We start from the raw sequence: 17,735 nt of genomic DNA, 5'->3' as shown, positions 1-17,735 counted from the left end.
ATCGTGCATTTTAAATACGCCGTCCCTTAACTCAAATCAAATGACTTTGGAGGTTCGGTGAAATGGTGGCCGAATTGCCGTCCCATGTTTTGTCAGATAGTCCCAAGTTTTGTCAGATAGTCCCAAGTTAGAGCGGTTGACGGTAATTTCTAGCCGTTGGCTGCTCTTGATAGTTAGTCAGTCAAGGAATCTGGTAGTAATTTTTTACCGCGATTGTGGTATAAACATTGCTTTTAATCTTTTCATATATATACCGCAAATTTGCAGTAATTATTAAAAGAAACACGAATCCAAGATTCAAGGAGAAAATAGATAGGCATTTTTTGTATACATACCAGGCGGCAACCAATCGAACGTTCGATAGACCTTTTTGTCTTTCCATCCGCCATATTGAATTGTATGCAAAAGTTATGGTGGCCAAATTGCCGTGGTGAAATTCCCTTAGAAAGTATGCAAAACATATGCAAAAAGAAAATATTAATATAAAACTTACATGCATAATTGGCATTATATTAAAGTGTAATCTTGTAGTAGAAGAAAGATTAAATTTGCTTCTTTTGAAAACTAGAAATAATCAAATTCGCTCATCTCTTGGAACAAGCACTTCAAAAAACTATAACATTATAGACATAAACTCAAGCTGAAAGATCACCCGGGTTTTATAAAATTTTAATTTTCAAAACCTCAAATCTTGCCGCTTGCGGGTTTCCAGTTTTGCCTGCGGGTTCCCTGCAGTTAATTAATTAATCTTTAGTTATCAAAACCACCAATCCTGTCACCAATTTCGGTAATAGTAATTCAAATATATAAATAGGGTTTAAGCCTTCCCTTTACGTCAGAACAACGACAAGTAATTTCGTTCTTCCTAACTGGAATGTCCTCTTAACTCTGGCAATTTTTTTGATTCCCCTTTGAGGGTTGGAGTTCTAGAGACTTTACTGTACTTCTATGAAAGCCGTGTTGCTGTGACTAGTGAGGAATCTATAGAAACCGCAAGAAAACCTAATAAACCCACAGGCTGCAGCGGAAAATCTCTTACAAGAGAAATATTAATCCAAGGGGAACCGAGGAAACCCACAGGAACAACCAGGAAAGCCCACAGGCAGCGACGAGAGATCTATGATATAAGAGAAACATAAATTCAAGGGGAATCAAGGAAAGCTGCAGGAAAACCTGGTAAACCCGCAGGTGGCGGGAGATCTCTGGCAAGAGAAACATAAATCCAAGGGGAATCAAGGAAACCTGCAGGAAACTGCAGGAAAGTAACGAAAATCTATGGTATACTTCTCATTTTTTATGTGGAAGCTTGAAGTTGATTCATAGGTATTTTATTTCCATCCGCCATATTGAATTGTATGCAAAAATTATGGTTATCGTTAGAAAGTATGCAAAACATATGCAAAAAGAAAGTATTAATATAAAACTTACATGCATAATTGGCATTATATTAAAGTGTAATCTTGTAGAAGAAAGATTAAATTTGCTTCTTTTGAAAACTAGAAATAATCAAATTCGCTCATCTCTTGGAACAAGCACTTCAAAAAACCATAACATTAGACATAAACTCAAGCTGAAAAATCACCCGCAAAGGAACAAAAATAATCCTTATTTGGCTGACGGTAAATTATTCTCCTGGGAATAGAACCACCAAACGATCAAATCAAAACATTGATCTGAACCCGCTGAGTGTGACGTCATAATTACCTTAAGTGGATAAATTTTCGTGTGGATTAATTTTCGCGTTTTTCGCGAATTTTGGCCATTTTCGTGAAATTTAGTCCACGCGAAAATTTTGAAGGCCTTTGATTCGCAAAAATTAGTCCACACGAAATTATTTGGAATTTCACAATCGCGAAAATACAAGTTCGCGAAATCAAAGAAAGAAATCAAATTATTATATTACAAGTTCAATTCTTCATTTCAATTATAAACTCTAGTAAACTCCTAAATGTACTTTCTTTGGAGTTTTTTGAAAGCTTTTGAGTGACTTTGTCTGCCTTTGTTCGATTAAAAAACACATCTCTTTTATAGTTACAATTTATATAGTCGCGAAATTAAATAAAGAAGGCCATTTTCACAAAATTTAATCCACGCGAAAATTTTAAAGACCCTTGATTCTCGAAATTTAATCACGCAAAATCTTTAAATTCTCGTCTCGCAAAAATTAGTACACGCGAAAATTTATCCACTTAAAGGTACTGCTTTCAGTTTGCGTGTTTTGAAAGTTTGATGTGTGTACTCCGTCTTGGTGGAATTTTTTAATGGCATGAAAACAGAATATGCAATGTCTTCAAGAACATATTTCTAAAAGGCTTTTGTTGTTCTGTAAATATTTCTTTTTGGAAATAAGAAATTCCATCTTTTAGTTTTATTGTTCTAATGATTATTATAATTCTTTATAAGATGCTTTGTTGTCTTTTTAATCTTTGTGTAAACTTGCATATGTTTTGCATATTTTCCAACTAAATCCAACTACGGCTTTTCATTCCTCTATTTTCGCATACAATTCAAGATGGCGGATGAAAAGGCGAAAAGGTCTATTGTGATTAAAGTATATTGATAATGTTTGATAATAATCGAAGGTGGTCAGTGACCACCTATTGATTTTATCGATAATCAAATACTCACTTAACTCCAGATTATGGCATTTTCTTCGACCATTTTCAATTTGTTCAATCATTTCGATTACTTTTCGATTACCTTTGATTAAAACACGCAATTCACGCACGAAAACCACTTTCGTTTTCTCCAACCAATCAGAATGTGCGATATGAGTTAATGAGGAAAGCCAGGGCAAAGGCACCCAAAATGACGGGAAAATGACAGGGAAATGACGGGGAAATAATCAATCTTCAGTCAATCAATCTTCAATCAATAGTCAATCTTATGGTGCTTCTTTTTGTTCTTTGGTTTTAGGTCAATGTTTTTGGTTTTTCTTAAAAATATATGATAGTAATTGGTTATCAAAGTAATCATGGTTATCGAAATCAAAAGTAATCAATAACAATCAAAGTATCGAGTCTTTGAAGGGTTCTTAAGAAAGTGATCGAATACTCACAATCTTTTTTGAAATTTTGATACTTGAAATTCGATTGTTAATCAATAAGTGGTCGTTCGATTACTTCGATCATTATGGATTACTTTGATCATTATCGATTACTTCGATAATCGAATTTATTGATTAGTATCGTCTGGTACATAGCTAGATAATTTATTGATCATATCTTTTTAATGCACAGAAGACAAAATATTTTTTTCTGTAGATCAGATTCTTTTAATAAAGATGACATTTTTTCTCGTACTATTTTTAACAATCGGTATACTTCTCATTTTTTATGTGGAAGCTTGAAGTTGATTCATAGGTATTTCATTTCCCTGATTTTTTGGACCTTTGCCCAATATTAGCATTATAATATTTTACAAAAAGAATATTTTCAGTCAGCAAGTGACTGAAAACAGTAGCAGGTTGGCTAGTCAAAAATTGGCTTAACTTTGAGTTTAAATTGAAAGAACAATCTGAAATTAGAATTTTTGCTCCCTCTTAATATAATAATTCATCTTTTGAAAAACTATTCAACATAAATCAGCATAAATAATGAAAAAAATCTTTTAGATAATTTCTCTGACTGAGAAACTGCTAATTTTAATGTGTATAAAAAGGTTAGAATTAGTGATCAAAAGAAAAATTTCACATCATTTTTTTTTGAGACCCCATCCCAAAAAATATTAGTATTATCAAGCATTATAAAAAAGTTGCTTTGAAATTTCTACTTTATAATAATGTACACTCTTGTAATGTGTTAATCTGTCTCCCGGATGGCATATTTGTTAAGCACCCTTAATGATTCGATTTAGCAGCTTGTTTTTACAGCAGTATGTACTAATTACTCTGGACAAGATGGATTATATGATGTTATCAAAAAGGTACATTAAATCTGAAACGTTGATGACTAAGACAGTTTTTTGCTCTTTATATCTTGAGATAGAGTTTTAAAACAAAGCAAACAAAATCTGAAAAAATATCAGTTTGTATTATTTTCTTATATATTGAAATAAAAAAACTGTTTTTATTAAAAATACCTGATTGTTTTTATTTGTTTATAAGTGGTGGTAATTAACATGATTATGGAGTATTTTAGATTGGCTAGCACTATGTTTCTTTTAATCTCTAAGGAAGAGAGTATACATTATTAATTTGCAGTAATCTTGTGACTGCTATCCTTTTTCATAACGAGATTATGAAAAGTTTACAGTTTCTGATTGTGGATTATCTCTCACCAGGTGATATTTCTTTTGGTTTTGTTAAAGAATGAAAGAATGATGGAGGCTGCTGGAAAGTCTGGAAGTGTATGGCTGACAGTTTAAATATTTAGATAGATATCCTAACTTTCTACTGACTTTTAGGAATTAAAAAGGGAACTGTATCATTCTGTACAGTTATTTTTTTGAATCAGAAATGCAATTTTCTCAGATTTTCTGATGCTGGAATTTCTTAAACTTGTATTTTCATCCAACTAACAGAGGGATCCATAGTGTCCTCCTGGGTTGGTTCCCCCCCACTAAAAATCAAAATATTTCTCCATTCCCCCCTCTTTTATTTCCCCCACCATATTTCAAAATTTTTCGGTTCCCCCCCTCTTTTTTGAATTCCCCCAGCTATTTGAAGATTTTGCGGTTCCCCATATGGTTAACATAAAAATGCCTTAAATCAAGTTTGAAATTTTGGAAAGCTTGAAAAAATAGCCTTGAAAGTGCTGGAAAAATGGAATTGTATTGAAAAGTTGGTTTATCCCAAAAGATTTGCTGATTTTATTGCTTAAACAGGTTTTGCAACAAGATCACCTTGAGATCAGTGAAGCTTCCCCAGTCAAAATCTCCTAAATTTATGGTTTTCCCCCCTCTTTATTTTCCCCCAGCAAATTTCAAATTTTTCATTTTCCCCCATACTTAAAAAAAAGGGCCAAAATCAGAATTCAGGGAGGACACTATGGGGATCTGGACAACCCCATTTATATTGTATCCCCCTTTATGCATCCCCCTATTTTTCAAGTATGACGAATTCGCACTATTTACATAACAGTTTAAATATGTAAAAAGCTTAAAATTCTTATAGTTTCTGGGTGAAAAAGGGTGCTGCAAGTAAAAATTTGCTATATACTTTGGACATTTTGCTATTTACTCTGACATTTTGTTAACAAAATAGCTAAATCTTTAACCAAAAATGTGATATGATATAGATATGGCCAAAATATTATTAATCCCCTACCTTTATTGGACCCCCCCCTAAAAGCTCAACCCCCCTCCCCACATTTTACTCTGAAAATGTGCCCCCTATAAAGCATTTCATCAAAAGATTGCCCCACTCCTTATTAGGAAGAGGGAGGGGTTCACACTATGTATACTCCTCCACAAATCATTGAAAGTATCATGGATAAATATTGTATGAGGATTATTCTTTCAAAGTTTGACAGTTTCTTTTATGGCACCTACTTTTCCTTTCACTTTTCCTCTTCTTTTTCATTTCATTTGGCCATGCTGTCTTCCTTTCTTCAGAATTCTTCAATCATTATTTTGAAATTTCATTTGGATTGATTTTGATGAGGCCTTTTGAATTTGATTATTGTATAATGACATTTTTTCTAAAGTTTTTCCATCAATTTTTGTTTGAGAGTTCTAGTTCTGAAAGATTGATTTGGTAACGTAATGAAAGGTATGTAACCCAACTAGAGTAATTTGCCCGCTTTGGGTCAAAAGTTGAGAAAAAACTAAGAGATTCTATTAGAGGTTGTATTTTTAATAAAATTTAGCTTAAAACGAGATTTTTTGATTTTATAACCCTTATTAAGGCTGTAATGAGATCATGATTTGTTTACGATCAGCGGTGTGCTTTAAATAATGAGTGACACAATAACCGCAGCCCTATAACTGTATAGACCACTGGGTCCCTTTGGTAATTTGATTGCTAATCATGAATATACTTTTTATGATGTGCCTTTTTTAAACCTTTTTCTGTTAATATTTTTAAGCTCTTTATCTTACTGTATGGTCTAGACTCACACTCCTTGCGTCTATGATGCTACAAGTCTATTTTTGTACCATCCAGTCTCAATAACTTCAATACCAAGTGGAATTATTTGGAGCTATTATACAAAGAGAGTTTTAGTTAGTAACAAAGAGAAATCTACAAATATATTGAGATTTTAGTGTATTTTTATGCTTTTCAAAATTTAAAGTTCTGGCGAGAATTGCTATTTTAGCACTTCTACTTTCTTTCATTGAATATTTCGATTTTGGAGGGGTTCGGTGGCTTCTAGGCTATATTCCAAGTCTTATTGGAGCAAATTTCAGCTTTCTTAATCTTAAGTCTCATGTTAACACTCAGAGTTAGAACTTTACTTTCCAACTGTAGTTTAATGCGCTTAAAAATCATTAGTGGTGTTTAAAGTTTCACAGGGAAATCCCCTTTGTCTCAATTATTTTGTCCGTGATTGTAGTAACAAAAAGAAAGATTAGCCTCCTTAGAGTCAAGGATACCTTCGATTTATCTTAATATCGTATTTTTTATGTGGTATGCTCTGACACACCCCATCTCATCTTTTAGATTATTATGACGTAGTTATAACATGATCAAACGTTTGTACCCCTATTGAGTAAGAACAGTATAAACTTGACAGTACTTGAGAATTGACATTAAAAATTCATTGAATTATAACGTCACCGGGTATCAAAAAAATTGAAGTCTGTTAGAATCTATATTTCATTCTATCCATTGTTGCTCATTTTCTTTTGATCTTTCATATATTTTGCATTTTTTATATCTATGGCTTAGTTAGTCTCTACTGTATCCCAATGGACGACTGAAGTTCGTCAGTACAGTCGAGTCTCCATAACTCGAACACGTACGGGGAATACAAATTTGTTCGAGTTAAAGAGACATTCCAGACTCCACTGTATTATCATGATGTTTTGTAATTCTTTTTCAGTAGACAAAAAAATTATTGTTAAATGAAATAACACTAAAAAATTAGTTTTTGTACCAAGTACACAATATATAGAAGATGAGTCGCTCATATGATTTGGCACAACATTTCCCACCCATGGAAACATCATTCGCTGGTCGATTTACCAAGAAAGGGTCTGGGAGCAGTTTCAATAGCCAAGTCTCAGTGGATGATGACAGTAGTAACAGTAAGTACCTTTTGTCATTATTTTTTGTCTATGCTCTGACCTCTGAAAGCAAGCAATGGATATCTTTATTATTTTGACTATCGTTTGAAACCTTTCAGTCGCTCAGCTGCTTTATTAAAGGTTTTGTTTAGATTGAAAGGTCTGATGATGCTGATGTAGTAAAACCAAGTGCGACAAGATTAGAAAAAGGTTTACAAAAATGAAAATACATCGAATAAAAAAGCATTCCCCAAGCAAAGGGACTTTTATTGTACTATTTCGAATGTTTTTATGTATATAGTAAATAAACTTTTTCTATCTTATAATAAAAAAATTCGATTGCAAATTTGCTCGAAATCAACTTTTTTTTGTTTACAAAAGTAATAGAATGTGAGGTCACATCTCAAAACAACTTTCGATCTTTCACTTGTTTGCAGGATATCGTTGCGTAAAAAGTAGCTATAATTTATCTGACTCAGCATGAAGACACTGCCTAAAATAAGCTCCTTTTATTCCCGTAGAAAACCTTTAAATTATCATTCTACGATTTTATACAAGATTATGGAAAACTATTTTATTAGTTTACTTTTGAGATAAATAAAGTCACTACAAACTTAAAACTGCTGATCTAAACAAGATTGACACGCTTTTCTTGAAAATCACAGAAGATCCATGAAAAGCAGCATTCGTTTCCTTTCACAAATCTGATAGATGATAATATGATGATAACGTTTATCATGGTTATCCATTTATAGACTGTCACGTCCCATCTATAAGATTATCATCAAAAAATTATCTTTTTCTTTTCATTGACTTCCCTGTTTTAGTTTCCATACGCATGGCATATGCATTGATTTGCAGTTTCTTCACTGAACGTGTGCTTTCAGAGTTTGCATACACTGTACCATTCACACAAAACTCCAGTAATGATAACTAGTCTTGCTTAAATCATTTCCATGAAATTAAAGTGAAAAGATGCTCGATGATAAACAAACAAGATACCAGAGCCAAGTAAAATTTATGTAGTATTCTTTCAATAAAAGTACATGACTTAAAGTTTCGTGCTTCTGCACTTGTTCAAATGTACAAGAGAAATGAATCTTCTCTAACTTCTTGCTTTATGACTAAATTTGAAAAAAATTCATCAAAAATCGTCATCAAAATCACAACCTTAATCTAGATTATATTCAGTAGCGGCCTGGCTTAATTTTCTTGGTGGTGCAAACTATGAAATTGGCCCCCTGGTATTTTTGTCCTTATTTGCACCCTCCATCATTAAGTGAAAATATTAAACTGTAAGAGCAGTGACTGGTTGAAAGTAACGCCCCTAATCTTTGAAATGGAAATTTTATACCTGGTAAGTCGATTTAGTCTATATTTTTGCTTTCTAAAACTCTTAGCAGAAAAATTACCTGATAATCTTTAAACTTTTGCGCCGCTGGTCTTACTTTACTCTCCATTAAAGATCATGGCTGAAAGAGGCCCCAAAAAATCAGTTGGGAGGAGGAGTGCGTTCAAATTTTGGCGTCGCAGGCAAAAAAATTTGGTGTAACAAAGGTCAAACAGCTTAAAAGATCTTCTAAACCGGAGAAAGTTAGTCAGTATAAGACCACAAAAACCACAGCGAGAATCAACAAGTTTTGATCATTTTGGCAGTCTCTCATTTTGGGGATGAGCATTTGTAACTAGGGGAAAGTGAGCAGAAAATTTGAGTCGAATCGAGTTTGCTAAATAATGTTAAATTTCTCTTCTTGCAACAAAATATAGATGTTGAATGAAACAACAGCCGCCATCTTGTATTTCCATCAAAACTGACTTTCGTATCCGTCAAACAAACATTTCTAGCGGGCCGCGGATGAGCACTCTCATACACCCAATTCATAAGGGCGACACATTCTCTTTAACCCCTGGTGGATACACAACACTTCTCTTACTTTTGATTCAATATTGATAGAAGTTTTAAAAAATGCAAGAGGAAGGATGCAAGAGGGTAAAATAAAGCGCCGCAGGCCAAAAAATTAACATTGTACTCATAGAAGGCGCTATAAACGTGCCGACGGGCGACAAATTGCACAATTAAACATCAACCAAATTTTGGCGCCCCCTTGAAAAGCTCTTTTGGCGCCCCTCTCAGATCTTCCTGGGTGGTGCACTGCACACCCTGCACCTGTTCGTTTACCCCAGTTGCACTGAAGGCTCCAAATAAGAAAAGATCTTGACGTCGATGCATATTTAAGTGAAGTGTGTAGAATGGTTTTTATTTATTACGCTCGGTTTGGGGTATTGGACTATTTTTTCAAAAACTTTCATTGGGATTGGAAGGATTGAAATTGGTCTATAGTTGTTAACGTCATCAGACCAATTTCAATCCTTCCAATCCCAATGAAAGTTTTTGAAAAAATAGTCCATTTCCAAGTTTGTGAATTTCTTGAAAAGAACAACATCATCAGCGAGTTTCAATCCGGTTTCAGGAATAAACATTCGACAGACACGGCAGTGTCTTATGTTGCTGACTTTGTCTTAGGAGAAGTAGCTAAGAAAAATTATGTTGGAGCGGTTCTAGTGGATTTGAAAAAGGCTTTTGACACGGTAGATCATGTTATTTTAATGAAGAAACTTTTTTGTTACGGTATTAGAGATGTTCCCTTTGATTGGTTTGAGTCGTATTTGAGTGAAAGGGAACAGTGTTCGGTTGTTGGTGATTCAAAATCTTCTTTTATGTGGGAGGGTAAGTACGGTGTCCCCCAGGGTTCTGTACTTGGTCCTTTTTTTGTTTTTACTTTACATCAATGATATATTTGATTGCATCCACCGAAAAACTTTTTGCCATCTATACGCTGATGACACTGTCATTATACAAAGTGCAAAAGATCCACAAACTCTCAAATCAGGCTTAGAAAAGCAGCTTGAATATCTAAGTGCCTGGTTTTATTGCAACAAACTATCAGTCAATACAACCAAGACTGAAGTTATCTTTTTTGGTAGGAAACAAAAGGTTAAAGAATGTAAGGAAATGCCACCTCTATCCTTTCAAAACGTCCCGATTGAACCTAAATCCGACGTGAAATATCTCGGTGTAATTTTCGACGAAAGTTTAACGTGGGAAAAACATGCGAGCCTTGTTAGACAAAGAGCCTATCTTGGACTCAATAAAATCAAAAGGGTTAGTTCGACATTGAACGATAGCACGAAACGGTTATTGGTAAATGCAATGGTATATCCACATCTCGGATATTGCGTTAACACCTGGAGCAACACGCTATCGCATGTTCGTAGGCGATTTGATTCTTTGTCTAGACAAATCGATCGGGTCACTCCAATGAACAAGCCTTTTGGAAAAATTGCTGATTACAGTACTGCTCTCATGACTTTCAAGGCTGTTCAAAAGATATGTCCCTCTTATCTATCCAAACGTTTCGTTCTCTGTGGAAATGGTGGTGAGCCCGATGCGCAAGGTGTAAATACTAGAGCTGGATCAGAAAAGAAAATTCGGATACAGAGAACAAGAAATAAATTTGATTCTAAAACCTTTTTATACAATGCTACAAACATTTGGAATAGTTTGCCTACCGACCTCCGCCAAACTAAATCTTTGGTCACTTTCAAATCCAAAGCTAAATCCTATTTTTTCCAATAATCATACAGAGATTAATATATAATATGTATATCTTTTTTTCTTTTTTTTAAATATTCGTGAAGTCATTCTTTGTTGCCTATCGTTCTTGTTTCAGTTTCCGTATTCGTTCTTGTTCTGTTCACAGTGGCCCTTCGTGGAAACAATTCTCCAGCTGCCTAAAAGCTTTTGAATTTTTCGGAGCATGCCACTTAAAACATATGTTATTATTATTATTATTATTATTATTTCAGTTTTTTCTAGTTCTTGTCTTTTCAGGTATTTTTTCAGATTTATCTTTCTCGTTCTGCACTGATTTTGACTTTTGGGTTTATCATTATTTATCTTGCTCTATCCAATATTTATCACAATACTATGACTATTTTATGCTATCAAAGGATTCCCCTAATCCCAAGATGTCGCTTTTGGATCTTGATTAGCTCCAGTATATTCCTATTCTTTAAACCGATGTTCTCGATCAAGAATATTGTGATTCTTTGATAATGGTATTCAATATTCAATATTCATCAGTTTATTAAATAATTAAAGTTTCTGTTTTGAAGTTTGCTTTTCCTGTTATTCTGTTAATCATAATAAAAGATGGAACTCAATCAGCTTGAAACCGTCAAAATAGGATGTCGTTGTTTTCCATTGAAGAAGTGACGTTATTTTTAACGACGATGTCGTCATTTTTATCGTCATTTAAACTTACAGCAATAGACTTAACAAAAAAACACGACAATAAAAACTTTTTGGTTGTTCGACGCTCTCACTCATTTCCTTTCGTAAGGGTTGGATACGACTCAAAAGAGATTAAAAGTTTTTTGAAAGAAACTTTCCTTGTTGGAAACCATTTTCTTTGCGTTTCCTCGCCGTTTGACAAAACCGAATTTGTTTTATATTGCTCCAGGCTTTATATTTTTCTTGGAAGAAGTTGGTCAATCTACTAAATTTGGTGCTAGAAATTTATCCTGGAGAGCTTTTGACCGTTATCTTACCTTTGTGTGTGATCCAAAGGTGCAATTTAGTCCCCTATATTTTCTTATAAAAGCATGTCTCCATTTAGTATAAATCAGAGAACAGGGCAATTAAAAAAATGCATGTTTTTGCCAAAAAAAAGTATTGATTTCCATTACTGAGGATGTATGTAATTATATAAAAATGACGTCTTTTATTCACACTGTTTCGCAAAATGAACCAATCGGTCATCTGGGAATTATTACCTTTCTAGATTGGTATGTCTCGTATGTAAATGAGATACTATTCCAGCAAAATTTGAACTTGATAGAACTATTACGTATTATATGAAAAAAATGACTCCCCCCACACAGCTTGTTAGATTTTGGTTAAAAATTATTCTGGTCGAGACAAGTCGAGACAAACCCCTTTGTTTTATTTGGGAATGTATAACATGTTAGGGTACTTTACTCACCTACTGCAGTTCAGGATTGGACCACCAAAAACACGATGATAGATAGATCTATTAATACCTCGTAAGGGAAAATCTTCCCATTCAGATTTAAAAGATTTTATACCAATATTTTCAAAATTTATAGAAGCACTCTATCCTCCACATATGTCAGTATTTCTTTGAGATAAAATATTCTGTTACCAACCCATTTTTGGAACGTAGTGCTAAATTACTCATGCTTAAAATACTATTTCTTGAATTCTCTATTTCGTGCTAGGAATGATATCTCTCAACATTCAAATTAGATTTTAACTTTTTTTCACACGGAAAGATAAATTTAGCTGGGAATAGAAAAAGTGAGAATTTCACCGTTTCCTTGTTCTTGTTATTGCCAAAACATAGATAATATTATATCGAAAATCTCTATCGATCTCTCTCAATCTCTATCTATCTCTAGATCTATCTAGGAAGTTTATTGAATAATTTTCAGTTTCATTTAGCTATCAATATGGTCTGACATTTTTTTTCATTTTACAGCTTACCTAAAGGGAACTGATTTAGAGAGAACAAAAAATCACAATACAGGTTTAATTTTGTATAGCAGGTCTAATGTATAACAATTAAATTTTGGATTGGGTGGATTGTGTGGAAATATTAGTCTTATTTTGTCAAATAGTCTAAAGAATACGTAAAAATGAATAATCGTTTTGTATCGCCAAAATGGTTTATTTTATCTTTGCAAGAAAATTTCCGCTGAAATTTTTTTTGGCATGTTATGTTTCTGCTCTTTTTGATCCCGGGAAAAGTATGAAAAAAGATGTCTAATTTCTACGACTTTACGAGATTTTTTGACTAAACGGCAAGTTTTGTTCTTTTTTACGTCACAGAATCGCAAGTTGAATCTTCTAGGAAAAAATTCGACAACTTTGATGGTATAATTTTTGAATGTACTCTCCCTTTACAACATGACGTACTCAGAAAGAGTAATTTTTTGATGTCATTTTATCATTAATTTTTAAGCTCAAATCAGAACAAAATGAGCAACAAAATCTTTAGGAATTTCTAAAAACTTTTTTTTTTCTATTATACGATTTATTAAGATACCATATTGAGAAAGAATTTTAATATCATAATTTCCTTTTATATTTTTGATAAAAATACATATAATATCAACGTGCATTGTAAAGGTTTTTTTGTTAGCAATAACCTTTTTCAGCTCATGATAACCAAGAAATTTCGTCGGGGGTTAAAAAGTTTTCTTTTGTATCGATTATGAATTTGTATGAGTTCTAAAGAATTTATTTTGCCTTGACTTGATTCATCCTGGAAGAGACTTTGCCAGCTCAAACTTTATTATGTATTCTTAGAATGTTCTTATCATAACTTTCTAATGACGTTAAAACGTGGCAAATTATCAAAAGACTTTTTGAGAAAATAGGTATAACAGAATAAACGTCGGAGAAAGTATGCAGATCTTAATCTTATAAGTATTATCATATATTTTTTATTGCTGACCAGTGAGTATAATTTCTCAAAAATGATCATAACTTTATGGTGATGCGTGCCTTTGAGTAAGAATTTTTATGTGCATGGGAGTGGAATGTGCTCAGGAAAGCATCGGATTAAGTAATAAGTCCAATTTGTGATTAGGGACTGATTAAAATGTTCATTTTTTGATGATTTTTGTAGAAACGGTTTCAGCTTAACTCTTTCAATTATGTAAGAAGAAAAAAATAAAAATCCAACTTTCTGTGACGTCACATAGTTTGAATGACGTTTTTTAATTGGACTAACCTGAAATAATGAATAAGTGGGCTTCGAACTATTTGATACTTAATCATCTTTTAATTGATTTGAGAATTCAGTTCATCATTAAGCAGTAGAGAGTTAAGACGGAAAAAGGAAGGTAATATATTCCTTTCGCATTACATTTAAAAGCTATTTCTATGTGTAATTTCAGTAGAAAAATACGACGAAAAATGAAGGCAAGTTTTCGTGATAAATATATCGAGATTTGTGAGAACACTTTACAAAGCCCTGGTGGTGGTGGTTACACAGTGAAAGGAACTTTACTATCACATTTGAAACTAAACGTGTGCCCTGTTGTTGAGTGTGGAAAAACGGAACCTGAAAGAGAATCTACAAAGAAAAAGCCATTGGAAAAACAACGATCTTCTTTACAGCGGAAACAATGTTTAAGACGCAACACGGACCATCGTAGTCGCGCGGAAAAGGCGCGTAGCATTGCAGTTTACGAACGTAAGATCGGTAATACGAGTGATACTGATTTAAGTAAAACACAACTTGCAACAGACGATGGTTATTTGATTCCGCAAGAAATTCAAGAGCAGATTTTAAAAGCAAGACAAGCCAGTAGGAATCGAGTGGAGCAACCCCGTGAGAGTTTCGTAGACGATAATAATAACATACTTGGCACGTTCATTAATGTGTCGTATCGTGATAGCAAACGTGGAATTAAGGTAGACACTAAAGGGCCTGTCCATCCGTACGTCCAAGTCAAGCACCGTACCATACATCGTATGTCGAGTGACGGACGTGAAGTCGTAGATTCGCAAGACGACTTTAGCGAAGATGAGGAGAACCCATACTCGACGGCTCGTGAATTGGACGAAGAACTAAGAACTCTCCCACGATATTACATCATTGATGATGAGCAGTGTAGTGGACTCTGTATACACGACATCATGATTGAGGATTGTACTGAATGTGAGAGTGAGCCCGTGTATTCGGAGCCTTCAAGCTGTACTGGAGACGAAGAAGACACGTATCGAGAGCTTTGTTTCGATACGGACAAACTACCGGAAGAGTATTTAACACGCACGACTGTTTTAAAAACAAATAGTAACGAGTCCAGTTCAACGTCTCTTGACGAGGTCGATGGTATTACAGCTTCTATAGAACCTTTTTATTATGTTTTGGAAGAACAGATGAAGGACGAATTATTGAAAAGGAGAAATTCTTCTTCAGCGAAGAAAGCGCTACCTGATATTGTGGAGGATAATGAGAGTGAAGAGATTTTCGTTTGAGAAGTTATCAGAAACGTGTTGAGTTTATGATACTGTTTTAAACGAAACAAGTGTTTCTACGATACCTTTTATATGGTGCAACGAAGTACACAAACATGCTTAACTAACAACCACAATCTTTAACTAAACACCTTTTCTACTTAAATGTAGACTGAACTATCTGTACCTACCTCTATTTTAAGTCCTTAGAAATATGATTAATGTAAATACGACTGTTGTTATAAAATCTTGACTAAATTATCAATTTTATTTATAATAAAAGATTTTAGAATTTTATTGGAAAACATTGCGTCTTTGTTGTTCATGTTGCTCAGCCAGGTAGCAAGATTTAAGTGAAATTCGCATATATTTTTTTTAAGAACAATCAGCAAGAACATTAACATTAAGCATATCGGAGGAGATACTATACACCAGAGAAAAGACTAGGGCTGTCGATAACGAAGTCCTTCTTGTATGAATTCTTTTTCAAAACTCCTTATTATAAGCTATTCATTTTTCGAAAAAAAATATTAACAAGGCGAAAATAAAAAAATGTAGTGTTTCCGGAATGCGGGTGAAGGAAAAAAGCTCTCATGCGGCCGTGATAACTTAAGATCATCGAAATAGAACTTTAAATATAACTTTTATGTACAAACAGTACGATACTTTATACTTCAGCCCTGAATACTAATGTATCGAGTACTAACGAACAAAACTTGATTTACAAAGCGGGAATATCTAACCAAATGATATCTTGAACGGTCAACTTGATTTTATTTATGATGAACCATACAGGATGAACCCATAGCCTGCGGCCGGGTGAGAAATTTTTTTTTTTCACCCGGCCGGTTTCCAGAAACACTAATTTTTTTATTTTCGCCCAATTAAAGGGGTAATGTTAGCTTAAAAAGTAAAATATCTTTTCAGAATCTGCAATCTATATACAGCATCGAACCTTTCATTTTTTATGGCAAAATGTTTCCTCATTTCTATGGAAATTTATATGCCAAGGAAAATACTGTATCGTTCCAAAACAAGTTGGCATTGCATAGTACCAGATTGGTTTCAAAAGCTTATAATTTTTGGCAAATCTTACTAGTGTCCAAGTGGATCGTTTGAAAAGCTTTACAAGATTTTAAGCCTTTTAAAATGTGACCTATCAAAAAGTTAAATAATGCTAGATTTGGTGGGTTATTAAAAAACTGTATATATTATGCTCTAGTCCTTTCGATGTCTCACCTTTTTTTGGGACCCCATTTTATTTGCAAAGGGGTAAAATTGTATGGTTGCACTGGCAGAAGAAATAAGGGTACACCCGGCATTGGTGCGGAAAGGGCCAGCAATAAATTTAAGCTTTGTCAAATACTTCGTGAAAAACGTTCGAATGAAATTACCTTACGATTCATATAGGAAAAGTAAATTGAATGTTTTGTAACATCTCTATTAGCTAATATTACATTCGACAATAAAATATTTTCTTCATTTTGACCGCAAAAACGTTAATATCAATCTCTGTATCAGAGCGTGTTCTTAGAGGTAGTTGATATTATATATTAAAGCTCTGGGATTCAATCTCTTGGTTTCGTAGGCTTTTCTCCCTCGACATCAGTAATGTTTTGATTTGTGAACCACCCACAATAAACAAAGTTGCTAGGGGTTACCCCCTGGTCACCACTTACTCATGGTCACATGACAACCAAATTATGCAGCATTTTTAATTTAGTTTGATAAAGAAATTTATCAGATTGGAATGTCTGTTACGGCGTTATCGCGATAAAAAGTAAGATGCCTTTGTCTGATGACCTTTCGATATTTATCATTGACATAATACCTTGACTTAACTATGGGTTCAACAGAATATTAAACAAAAAGAGGTCTACATTTGACACAACAAACTCGATTTCTTCATCCGGCTATGGAATTCCCTGGTCAACTCTTTGCTATCTTGAAAACATTGTTTTAATTTATCTTTAACCTTCTTTCACTAGGAGTTTGTCTGCCTGAGCTGCCTAATAGATTGGAAAAAATCGCTCGCCTGGAATACAAAGAAATTGCGCAAAACGAAATTTACAATATTTTTTATCAGAACCAGAAAATCTGGATGGGTATTTTTAATTCTGTTCATTTCGAACCTGAAAGTTTTCTTAATTTTCAAGCGTGTTTTTGGGAAAATTTCAGCCTTCCGTCAAAAGTTTTCTTTCCTGATGAAATAAAGCCAATTATTTCGTATTTTTATAATAAAGGGTAATCGATAATATCATGGCTAAAAATAGGTCAGAAGTTTACATTTCAAAGCTGATTATAAAACCGTACCATCATGCAATTTGGTAATCAACTAGAGAAAACCCTTGTTTTATATATATTCAATTCATTTTATTAACATTTTATTAATTCAATATGTCTCAAACAAAATACACCAGATTAAGTCGATTTTGCATTTTTTATCGTATCGATCTTTTTTTTTAAAGCAAAGCTGGCTCTAAGATTAAACCTGATTAAGTTCTTACTTTTTTGTGTG

The 17,735-nt window shown here is 33.6% G+C and overlaps 2 protein-coding genes across 2 annotated transcripts in view; both read left to right on the top strand.

The window, feature by feature from the left end:
• The first annotated feature begins 6,964 nt into the window (after positions 1-6,964).
• Positions 6,965-17,735, top strand: part of LOC136816270 (N-chimaerin-like) — a 51,527-nt gene continuing 40,756 nt past the window's right edge. The window contains exon 1 of the mRNA XM_067072598.1: positions 6,965-7,188. Coding sequence (XP_066928699.1) covers positions 7,059-7,188 — 130 coding nt within the window. The 5' untranslated portion in view covers positions 6,965-7,058. The remainder of the gene's footprint in view (positions 7,189-17,735) is intronic.
• LOC136816269 (uncharacterized) lies at positions 13,716-15,514 on the top strand. Its single transcript, XM_067072595.1, has 2 exons — positions 13,716-13,817; positions 14,152-15,514. Exons 1-2 carry the CDS (start codon positions 13,792-13,794, stop codon positions 15,236-15,238), a joined length of 1,113 nt encoding a protein of 370 aa, XP_066928696.1. The 5' UTR covers positions 13,716-13,791; the 3' UTR covers positions 15,239-15,514.

This window comes from Clytia hemisphaerica, unplaced genomic scaffold, assembly GCF_902728285.1.
Source record: "Clytia hemisphaerica strain Z4C2 unplaced genomic scaffold, Clytia hemisphaerica genome assembly, whole genome shotgun sequence".
NCBI classification, from domain to species: domain Eukaryota; kingdom Metazoa; phylum Cnidaria; class Hydrozoa; order Leptothecata; family Clytiidae; genus Clytia; species Clytia hemisphaerica.
The sequence above is the reverse complement of the archived record's forward strand: the minus strand, read 5'-3'. Positions and strand labels throughout refer to the sequence as shown.

Bases quoted from the DNA above. Each gene is read 5' to 3' on its own strand.
- LOC136816269 (XM_067072595.1), top strand. From the start codon at position 13,792: ATGTGCTCAGGAAAGCATCGGATTAA. The intron at 13,818-14,151 runs GTAATAAGTCCA...GTGTAATTTCAG, and splicing joins TCAGGAAAGCATCGGATTAA to TAGAAAAATACGACGAAAAA.